Consider the following 11,818-nt stretch of genomic DNA (forward strand, 5'->3'; position numbering starts at 1 on the left):
CAAGGACAAATACCTTTGCAAGAGGTTTGTGTATTTTTGGACCTTATCATAGGGGTTCAAGCCTTTTTGATTCAAAATATCCTTCATGGCCGTATCCAAATCATTTTCCGCTGTTTGTCTGATATTTTCGGGACCCTGCACTTGTTTTTTAAGTCTATCCAACTCTTGTTGTGGCACCAGATACATTTTATTGGCCATCACCCTATGTGTTCAACCCCCACGTCGGGCTGCAATAAGGCTGGTGATGAAGGGCACGGCTATACTTAGTAAAGGTAGAAGAAAACCCCCAGACTGTTGTATGCTATGTCGTTTCTTTTGAAGACTGACCCTTTTATTGGCAAAGAGCTTGATCGCGGTCTTTTGTCTCTTTAATTTTTTCAATTGTGTCAGGGTGAGTGGAATGCGTCCTTTGAGAAGATTCAAAGCAATCTCACATAGGGATAATATTAGATCTGAAGAACAGTGACCCAAGATGGCCTTCCGTTCATTAGATGTAGCCCCAACTAGGCTTCTCAAGAGGGGCAAGTTTCTTTTTAAACGCAGAGACATAGCGGTTACTTTTTAGGTATGTACGCAGCCGGCCACTCCCACGGAAACAGACCTGTTCGTAGCCTAAGGTGTTCTGGAGTATTTGCTTTTAAATCCACGATTAAATAAGAAAATGGCGCTTTGGTAGCGTCCTCGTAGCTCTCCATAAAGTAGGATTTCCTTCCCGGGTACATCTGCTGAGCTAGAGTGTTAATTTGTAGTTTGTCTCTAGGATTTTTGAACAAAACCATGTAATTGGCGTTCAAACTGATGGTGCGGCTATTTTTACCTTGGTGAAACACATTCTGCACCAAGTAAAGCACAGACAGGTTTCTATGATGAGTATATTGGGTAAATGCTCGGGCAATTTCAGGATGTTCGCTACCTGCAAATAGCATATCGTCCAAAACCAGCAGATTGTTTTTATGAGGAGGTAAAAGTTCATCATCAGACAGGGAATCAGGTATTCCTTCAACAAACTTGATTTTTATTGTCTTCAACAATTCATCATACAGAGGTTGATAACAAGAATAACACCACACAACATTATCAGGCTTTTGAGATAACACATGTTCAGAATTCTCTAAAATACTTTTTACAAAACAAGTTTTACCACTATTCGAAGGCCCTGCGATTAAGGCCGAAAATGGTAGTTGCAACCGGGGGTCAAAACCTTCTACAGCAGTCATTATATCTTAAGCTTTAAGACACCCTGTAGCTTGTAGCATAAGTCTGTAGCCAAAGGGACAATGTGGTCCAGTCAGGCAAAAAAGCAGTCTCTCGTCATAGACAACCCTGAAGCTTTTAGTAAGTGGGGGCCTTCCTCCGATGGAACCCCTTTTTTAGACCTAACAATCTTTTTGTAGGAGCTCAAAATCTCCAAGTCACTATTCCTGTCATTTAGGCACCCCTCGACCAAGCGTGTGACTGATTCAAAGTTTTACACGCGGGGCATTTTCATAGTTTTGAGTCACGCCTGACACACTGCTGCATGTAGCATAAGTCAGTAGCCATAGGGCAATGTGGTCCCGTCAGGCAAAAGCCGTCTCTTGTCATAGACAACCCTGAATCTTTTAGTGAGTGGGGCATTCCTCAGATGGAAGCCCTTTTTATCTCTAACAATCTTTTTGTAGGAGCTCAAAATCTCCAAGTCACTATTCCTGTCATTTAGGAACCCCTCGACCAAGCGTGTGATTGATTCCAAGTTTACACGCGGGGCATTTTCATAGTTTTGAGTCACGCCTTTGGCTTTCAAAACCACGTGATTGTCCTTAGTTCTAAAAGCATAGCTTTTAGGACCACAGGAGGACCATTCGGTGATATGGTCACCCTCTGCGAGTTCACTCGTTAAGCCACCCAGATAGTTGCTGAGTGGGGGGATCCAATCCCCCGGTTTGCTTACATAGACCACAGAGTCTGTGTCGTGGTAAAGAACCCGCCTCTGAAGCTGCTCCATGAGCTTGTACAGTTCAAGTCGGCCATAGGCCGTGGTAAATGCTGCAAGAAACACATTTACATTACCCGGAGGTAGAACCCACTTCTTGTTACGTCGCCATTGCACCAAGGCAATGTCTTGACTCAAGAATGAAAAATGTGAAATTTCGTATTGGTCCGAAAAAACAAATTCCAAAAATTCTTCCGGGTCTTTAATAATCGACGTTGTTAGCATATTACACCTCTGCGCTAATTTGCCCCAAAGCGAGTTTAAGTACAATTTCGACACATTTCGTTTGGTTTTGTTGACCTCTATTCTGTCAGGGTCAAGAAGGATGCCTTCTCTGTCGTGATAGTCTTGAATGTACCTGTCTTTACTCTCTTGATCTGTGACCGATGCAGGATAGCCTGAAGCCATTTGCTTACATCTCAAGAAGGTTTTGATGTACTCTTTAAAAAGAGTGTCTGATTTCTTGGTAAAGTTCCATACTTCAAAGATTTTGGCCACACGATACCCCATCTCTAAAGCCTTAGAGAATTCAACTGTGACCCACACCCCTGTCAGGGCTCTTTCTTGATCTGAGTGATCACATGGGGTTTGCTGTATGTTTTCACTGCATGTGCGACAAAGGGGAAAGAAAAGTTTTCCTTGAGGGCCCCTGTAAGGCAACACAGGTATAAACAAACCCCTAGGAGGGTAGACTGTTGCTTTGATCAGACCAAAATAGTTTTGGGGTAAGTCAAAATCCCGATGAATAATTTCTGGATGCCCTATAGGATAGCATGAGGAACTCATTACATGAGGATAAAGGGATGTAAAATCTACATAGCCTATTGTCTCGTCGGGTTGCGCTACATACCGCAATGTCAAAGCATTGGTACGGCCGCCATACAAGGCCTGGCGCGGTTCCAGGGGCTCGGGGGTTTCAAAGCTGGAAAGGAAGGCTTGAACATTAGGATCAGACTTTTTGAGGGCTGTCCATTCGTGCTCCCACAAAACAACCACTTTTAGACCGTAAGTAGCCTGTAAAGAATCAACTTTGTCTTGAAACTCTTGGTACATTTCCCCAAAAGTCTTTTGGGTTAGGACACACAGGGTCTGGGGCACAAAGCAAGATTTGCAACCATGGAAGAAACAACCGTTGTACTCATACGCGGTCTCAACCCCGTCAATCTGTGTGTAGCCATCTACATGGTAAGAGCCAAATGCCTTCTCCCCTAGATTCAAAGCATGTTGAATAAAAATGTCTTTATCCTGGGCCATATACTCTAACCATTGAATGGACCCACTAGAGTATGACTTGAATTGGCGTCGGTAGTTGTCAGGCGAGGGAATGGCTATTGAAGCGGGCGGCAAATAGTGTGTACGATAGGTTTTCATGCATGCCGATGCAATAGTTGTACAACTCCAGGGGTCAATACCTGCATCTTTGATTACCTCTTCTCTGAATCTGAGGCATCCTTCACGAAGTATAACCACATCATTGTCACAGTATGATTCCATCTCTTTATGGAAATCAAAGGTGCCATGTCTTACTGTCTCGTACCACGTCATGAATCTCTCACGCTCTTTGGGAGACATTTGATCACACCCGTACATTTCAGGGCTGGGATATGCTCCGACATAATGTAGATTCTCATCAGATGTGAAGAAGTGGGGGAACCAACCTTTCACAGAGTTTTCAAAACCCAAGGCCTCTGGCATTTGAGCCAATCGCATGGGTAAGAAGCTTAGACTGTCAATGTATCTCTGGTTGAAGGCTGGGTCTACAAAACACAAGATTTTACTACCTTGAGCTATGACCCAGGGTGCCACGCCTTGCTGTATCAAGGGATTCAGAAGCAGGTAAGAATCGTAGGCTCTAGCATTGTGGGCTATAAACGTGAAGTTTCTGTACTGTGGCTTTCTAAAATGTTTTAGAAAGAGTAGTGCACAATTGGATCCTTCTGCAGACCACTTTTCCCCCTTGAATGTCATGGTAGATACAAAAATAGGCAAATGATCCCCCGATTGCTGATTTGTCTCAAAATCATAGAACACATATTTCTCTGAATGTTCATCTTCAGCCAAGGGCTGAATATAACACTCGTGTGGCACTTCTTGAACCACTTCAGCGTCTCTGCTTTTCAAAGGCCCTTTACAGATTGGACAATGAATGATTCCACACACATGTGGTTTAGGGCTATCTATTTTAAGGTTGTAATTGCAATGACATTTTGGGCATTTCTTGTTAATGGCACAAATGCTTACAGATTTACAGGCCTTAGGGTGCCATGTTTCAATTTTGTGTTTAGCGTAACAGTAGGTCGAACGACATGTGCGGTGGCAATCAGCACAGGGTGTCAAGTTTAAGGGTTGCATTGGGCACTCTGCATCTTGACATACAGAACAGTTATAACGGCACGAGTGCCCCCCCTTTCGGGTGTAGCCGGTATGGCATGATGGACACACATAGGGGGTCCCGAGGAACGCCGTGATGTTGGTAATGGCGTAGTAATGTTCGTTTTGCACATAAAAATACAGAATCTGCGGGTGCGGTTGGGGGGTGTTTTGGAACTTCAAGAGAGATGCATTAGCTCTACTGTGGTACAAAACCACAATCTTGATATTCAGAAGGTTTTCAAATTTGAATATGTCGGAAAAAGCAACCCCCTCATGTATACCGAGACCCACCCCCGTTTGGATCTCTCTAGCCTTTTGCAATGCCGTCAGATCAGTACATCCTGGGTTAAGTAAATGCGCTAGGCCTATTGCAAAACATAGCTTATTATCGGGATTGTGAACGTTTATGAGGTAGGCCCTTTTATTGCTTAGGATTTCCGATTGCATTAGGCTATCAAGCTTCCTTCTCTGCCCACCACCCCCCTGGGGTTGACGTATTATTTGAACTACAAGCTCGAGGGTTCGATCGGCTATGATGGCAAAATTTGACTGAACAAGTCGTTCTAGCAGCGCGGTAAATTGTTCAAGATCTGCTTCGCCATTGGGTAAAATAAGAGATACTGTGTTATGCAGGCTATCTCCACAAAGTTCCAACTGTAGAACATCCCGTGGTTCGCCATAATCTCTAGCCGTCTCTAACAGATCGTTCAGAGTGTCCGTTATCATCATGTAAAACAACGCATAGTCAAGATTCTGATTCACCCATAGGAAATTGAAAAACTGTCGAATCTCTGTATTGTTGAATTTATTCCGGTACACAACCCGGACACGTCTATCAAGACCATCTCCCGCCAGATGTATTAGACAATTTTCCAATTCCCCAAAAACATCTTGTGGCGTTTCAGACTCTACGGACCTGGGCGATATTGGTTGGTCTATCTCTGTTGGGGTTGCCGGGGCCGAAAATGTCTGACTCTCGTTCAGACGATTAATTAAGGTTATGAGGGCTTCGGGAATCTGTGATAACAGGTTTTCATCGGGCCCCCCTGACTCGTTCATGCGATTAATCATTTCTAGGAGTTCGGCTGGAATCTGGGATAATATGCTTTCATCGCACACCCCAGACTCGTTCATACGTGTAATAACTTCTAAGAGTTCTGGCGGGATCTGCGCTAAGAGGCTTTCAACTGTCGCACCTTGTTTCTGTAGTTCGGCCATTTGGATAATTAAGGATGTGCGTTTTTGGGTCTTTTCGGGAATGATTGGTGGTTACATGTATGATTTTAGCGTCTGTATTTGCGTTTTTTAATGGGTTTGCTGTTTAACATGCGGGGAATTGTTCTATGCCAGAATAACATATCGTCTCTGTACTGTCTCTCAATTAAATCACCCACTCGTTTGTATAGCAAAACATTCCTTGATTTCAAAGCCCTGGAAAATAATGTGAAAAACCTTTCTTGTTCTACTGCAGGTACTGATGCCGTAGAATTGACGGGGTCGATAAGGTTGGCCGCATCACAGAAAAGCTGGTCGTCAACATCTGAAATGTCATTAAAAACAGGTCTATCGGTTGTTTCATCGGGAATGTTCGGGGCGCCGGAATCCCCCAGCTCTAGGTGTATGTGTCCGTCTGTGCCGTTTTTCGCCGGGGCTGAGTCTGAATGAAAATAATACATACAAAATTACGTTATTAAATATAAAATATGTTAGATACATAAAATGTCAAATACATTTCAGGTCTAATAATATATATATATTAACAATACATCGTTAAAATACCTAGGCTTTTTTGGCGCTTGTTCTGACGAATTGCTGATACCGAGGGCTCTGGGCTTTTTTCAGCTAGCGTTCCCGATTCTGCAGGGTCTGTCTCCGGGCAGTCTGAAAAAACATTATTTGTCCTTGTTTTAACATATTCTATCAAAAGAGGTATAACTAATAAAAAGACGTATAACACATAACATAAACGTATAATGGTCTCATACCATGTCCTTGGAGCGCCTGCTCGCGAAGCCTCAAGTTCCCGGCCCAGCCGTACTTTTCGGGTGGGGTTGAATCTGAGCAATGTACTTGGGCCACAGTTGTGCGTTGCCTGTTGGGGTCTGGAATATGTCGTGAGGGGGTGGACGTTCCCGGTGAGTTTGAAAAAACGCGCGTACAGAACGGTAGAATTGCATCCATGTCACTCGTGTCCGCTGTCCATAACGAATCCTTTATCATTCTTGGCGGTATGTCGACTGTAAATACATAAAATCGTTTTTAAAATAGTACACACTATTTTTTATATATAAATATTCTTGGGTATGTGTTTAATTGTAAGGACTTACAACGAAAAAAGTCTGATGGCGACTGACTGCCTGATTTTTGAGAGTGTGTATCCCCCTCATGTTGTTCCAGATCAGGTAAACCGTGTAAAAGCTGCGTAAAGGTTTGGGACTCTAGCCACCGTTAGACAATATTAACCGTTATACGATATATATACACTTTTTAACACATATTGGCCTTTGGTCTGAAATACCCAAATAACTCGGGGGTTTGTTATTACAATAATATTCAAACAAATCTTAAACTATATTTCTCATTTACTCACCTCCAGAAATATCCATTAGGAGGGCTTTACAGCCTATGCTATCTGTCCTGGCAGTTAAATATTCGGGCCTTTGGGTTTGCGCTAAAGCCGTGCTAAACTTGTTAAAAATAGACGTTCTGTCCCTAACTTGTTAAAGTACGGAATGAGTTTCGAGAGATAGCCTGTATGCAACCAACTGTATGTTTGCTTTAGACCAAAAGGCTGTGAATTCAAAGAACCGTTCTGTCATGCGTTTTGTTTGGGGGGTCCTGGGGGGGCGTTGATTAGATATCCTGGTTTAACCCCGGGCGGTCGGCCGATACCTTGACAGGCCATATGCTGGATAGTTCAAACTTTGGGATTTCAAACGATTCTCTACAGATGGGACCCCATGTTGAACCCACACAAACAAACCCTTTGTTTTTTGAAACGCACACACACACTCCTGCTGCTCCTTCACACGCACACTCATGCACGCACCCTGATTTTCAATGTCTTTTTCTTCGCGACCGAGTTGGCTGAAGATGTGAAATACCGTTTCACATAGTTACGGGTGAGATACAGTTTTTAAAACTCCTTTTATTGAATTCCTAAATATTTAACACATACATTTTAACACACTTTATAATTCAACATGTTTTACTATTTCTTACAAATATAGGGTCCGGTTAGCCCTGACCATTATCCGTTTCCAACTCCCCGTCGCAAAGTCTTTTGCCCGCTCCATCGAAGCTCTGGCCGTTTTCACTCCAGGGATAGATCCGCCTTCTGCCTTGTGGGTCTTGGGAATGTCTCAACGATAACCGAGGCCATCGCCGTAATTGTTCCCGATTTTCGAAAAGACTGTCCAGCTTATTCATCAGTGTTCTGAAAATATGGTAATCGCGCCATTTAAAACTGAACATTATTTGGAAAAAATTTACATCCTTGCATGCTTTGGAAGATACATGTGATCTGACCGTTTTCGAAGCATTTGCACTATCAAATTGTTCACATGCTAAAATTGTCACTCTGGAGTCCGGGGTATACGCCATTGACGCGATTCTTATGGCCATTATATCACTTCGGCCACAGACCTGTTCTTCCAACGCATATCCGGGCAGCCTTGAAACACTTAGGGCGCGCTCCATTTGACACAGCGCTAGTCTTATTTTAAGCCATTCTCTCATCCTTAGCGCTGGAGAAAAACTCTCGGGTTCTGCCCGATAAAAGGGTTGGGACACGCTGTCTGTGAATATCTTAACCGTAGATTCCTCCGGGCTAAAGATGTAAGACATATGCCCGTCGCTTGTACACAAAAAGCCCTTAAAACATTCGGGAGCCTCACGCAAAACATCCTCCAGGCTTTTGTCGTTGGATTCTTGACATGAGCTGCAAAGCACACCGATAATTGCCCTTGTAGACATATTTTAGATGTTTAATATTCAAGTCTTTATTTTAAAAATTGCTTGTTCTGGACATTTATAAGGCATATGCCCAGGACATTCCGGATTCATCAGATACACATATGGGCGATACATCTGGGGGGTCATACCAGGTCCAAAAGTTCAAACACAACAACCACAGTTCAACCAGCCCCCTAGACATCCATCAACTGGAATACTTCAAAGGATGACATAGAGATCTGAAATAACACAAAATAACACGTGACCACGGGAACAGGGGGGACGGGGAGGGGGCACATATTCGGACACGCAAAGGTCAAAATGACGTAAGGTCATCAATCAATCATTTTGACGCGTGCCGTCTACTTTAATCTCTCTGACATTGATATACAGGGTATGCCCAGCAAACATGGGAAGTCCTGAGGACACTCAGCAATGTTCCCATTAGGTCCCTTAAGGGTTTCGGCGTCACGTTATCCCACTGATGTTCTGAGAATGTTCTAGGAACATTAAAACATGACATTCAGGGAATGTTCTCTGACAGACCTTTGTCTAGTTCCCTGTAAGTTCCCAGGATGTCACAGAGGACCATGTCAGGACTTTTTTAGGACAATCTTTAATTTTACTAGTACAACTAGTCCATGTTGCGTGATGGTCCCAAGAGAACGTTCTCTGTGGGACCTTTGTCTAGTTCCCTATAAGTTCCCAGGACATCAATGAGGACCATGTCAAGATAATGTTGGGATCTTTGTAGGATGTTCTCAGGACTTTCATTTTAATAGTCCTTAGGGCATTGTGTGATGGTCCCAAGGTCAAATTTTCTGGGGGACCTTTGTCTAGTTCCCAGGTTTTCCCGAGGACGTTTTTAGGACGTTCTTGAGACATTGTGTCATGGCCCGCTGGAGGTTTTGTATTGTTCCCACTTTGCCTCGGGGACGTTTTTAGGACGTTGGATATTGTGTCATGGTACCCTAAAAGTCCCCTGAATGTTCTTGGGACGTTGTGTCAGGTGTCCCACGCCATTATAAGTAAAGTAATGAAATGGGGGGTTTTAAGTGGTACGCTGTTCAGCCAAAATAGTTTAATAATATTTAATTAATGACAATATGATATGATCGCTTACTACTGAATTTGTAATGTGACCCCACCTGAGATTTGAGCTGATCAATCTGCTGCGCCATAAAGGCTGTAGAATTTCATAAGTCCCCTCCTACACATCCATTACCTATAATAAATATCTGTACTTAGCAAAATAGTACCATCTGCACTATTATGTTAGTTATCAGTTAAATGGAACTGACAGCATTTTGACAACTTTGCAGATATGAAACAAACAGACAATCATAATATCAGGCAAAAATATCAAATTCCCAGTTCATGCTTCAAAACCAACTATACAGGAGGTTTTAAAAATAGGTTATATTTTACTCAAAATTACATGATGTACAGTAAGGCATTGTTGGCAGAATAGATGGATGCAGTACAATGCATGATAAATATAATTCACTAATATATTTCTTGGTATTCCAAAAAATATTGCTATCAGGTTGTAAATCACAGCTGCCCTGGTACATTTTTGCTGCCTCCAAATATTCGGGATGCACCGTTTCAGTTTCAATGACTCAATATTTTGGTAAAAAATTGAGGACTGTAACTAAGGCTGGGAATGTCAATACAGTCAATCACAAGTCAGTCATAATGTGGCTAATAGGCTGGGTCACATGTGTCAAACACATGGCCCGCGCGCCGAATAGGACACACAAGCAACTATAAATTAATCAACAGTTGAATCATCTACTTTATGAACTTACTGCCCGATGTCCCCGCATCTGTGAATTCAAATTAATTTGCGATGCTTTCGTGTATCCCTTTTACAAAGGGCAGCGAAGGGAAAGTGTACAGACAGACACATGCCACAGTCCTAGCTAGGCTACAATGTTACATTCTGGATTAGGTATTTAAAGTTTAACAATGAATAAACCAAAACAAAACCTCCAACAAAATACCATGCAAAGGTTAATCATGTAGGCCAATTACAGCAACATTTGAGCAGTAGCCTAGGCTGGCTCCTCAGCTACAATATATTTTGAGTGCACATACAGAAATGTTGCATTCAACCGCACTGGTGATCCATGCAGGGCAAAACCATTTAAAACTTGTTTTAAGTTTAAACGTTACAACAGCCTATAGCCACATTTTTGTTATTTGGAGTTATTAAATACTTAAATACTTTTTGATTATTCCGGCCTCTATTAGAAAAGGGGACCGTCTTAAACAGTTAAACTAAAGGGAAAGTTTTTGGATTTACTACAGGCCACTAAATACCCTGGTTTAAATGAAGATATGGATTTCTCACCCTTCCTGTAGGGTCGTGATAGATCCATTTGCTGTCATCTAGTGGACATTTTGCTCAATTGCCCTCAGCTATGTTTAGACTGTTGTTGTTCATGTTTTGCTGTGTTCTAGTGTACTATGGAATATATTGCTTTCTTATTCTCGACACTTCTCCCAGTCATATTTAAGGTTAGAACTACCTTTCTAAGTGTTTCTGATGCTTCTAGCTTGGAGTTGTATTCTTATGATAACCTAGCTACAGTAATAATCCTTTTAATGTTTATAGTATTGCTCTTCCAATTAGGGCTAATTGGAAAAGCTGTTCAAGAGAGGACATTGTATTATTATTTTTTTGTATTCCCTGTTGAAGGCCATGCAGCCGAAATGCGTCTTTAAAAAAAAAACGTTGTTTCTATTGAACATGCCATACTAATAAAGGCATGTTAATTAATTATATGAAGAGTGCCTTGGTCCTCCTTTCTTTTGGATGACTTTTTGATTAGGGTCTGCAAACATTGCAGCAAAGTTTGGAAAAATATTATTTATTTTATCTCTTTTGTTTTAATATGTTAACATGCTATATAGAGCATCCTACAGTATATACATAAATGGACATCATAAAGGGTTATATTTTTTCTAATCAAACAATGGCCAGTTTTGATCAGAGTTGCACATGAAAAAAAACAAAAAAACAAATAGGCCATGTCTGGCCAACGAATTCGTTATGTTTTTTTCAAATCAAATCAAATTTTATTCGTCACATACACATGGTTAGCAGATGTTAATGCGAGTGTAGCGAAATGCTTGTGCTTCTAGTTCCGACAATGCAGTAATAACCAACAAGTAATCTAGCTAACAATTCCAAAACTACTACCTTATAGACACAAGTGTAAGGGGATAAAGAATATGTACATAAAGATATATGAATGAGTGATGGTACAGAGCGGCATAGGCAAGATACAGTAGATGGTATTGAGTGCAGTATATACATATGAGATGAGTATGTAAACAAAGTGGCATAGTTAAAGTGGCTAGTGATACATGTATTACATAAAGATGGGCTGTCTTTATTACATATTACATAAAGACAGCCCGACAGGATGCTCTCGATTGTGCATCTGTAGAAGTTTGTGAGTGCTTTTGGTGACAAGCCGAATTTCTTCACGATGCTGTTTGTGTGGGTGG

The 11,818-nt window shown here is 41.9% G+C and overlaps 1 protein-coding gene across 2 annotated transcripts; it reads right to left on the reverse strand.

Annotated features, from left to right (window-relative positions):
• Nucleotides 1–994: 994 nt before the first annotated feature.
• Nucleotides 995–8,672, reverse strand: LOC118966710. Of its 2 annotated transcripts, XM_036989807.1 has the most exons (5): nt 6,936–8,672; nt 6,673–6,763; nt 6,331–6,582; nt 6,125–6,226; nt 995–6,002 (listed from the first exon to the last, which is right to left on the reverse strand). In XM_036989807.1, exon 5 carries the CDS (start codon nt 5,561–5,563, stop codon nt 1,532–1,534), a length of 4,032 nt encoding a protein of 1,343 aa, XP_036845702.1. In that variant the 5' UTR covers nt 5,564–6,002; nt 6,125–6,226; nt 6,331–6,582; nt 6,673–6,763; nt 6,936–8,672; the 3' UTR covers nt 995–1,531. The 2 variants fall into 2 exon arrangements, with proteins under 2 accessions (XP_036845702.1, XP_036845701.1); XM_036989806.1 differs by having other exon boundaries at nt 6,673–8,672.
• Nucleotides 8,673–11,818: the final 3,146 nt, after the last annotated feature.

This window comes from Oncorhynchus mykiss, chromosome 10 (genome assembly GCF_013265735.2).
Source record: "Oncorhynchus mykiss isolate Arlee chromosome 10, USDA_OmykA_1.1, whole genome shotgun sequence".
Lineage (NCBI taxonomy): Eukaryota > Metazoa > Chordata > Actinopteri > Salmoniformes > Salmonidae > Oncorhynchus > Oncorhynchus mykiss.

Excerpts from the sequence above, each read along its gene's own strand:
- LOC118966710 (XM_036989807.1), bottom strand. The coding sequence starts at position 5,563 with ATGGCCGAACTACAGAAACAAGGTGCGACAGTTGAAAGCCTCTTAGCG.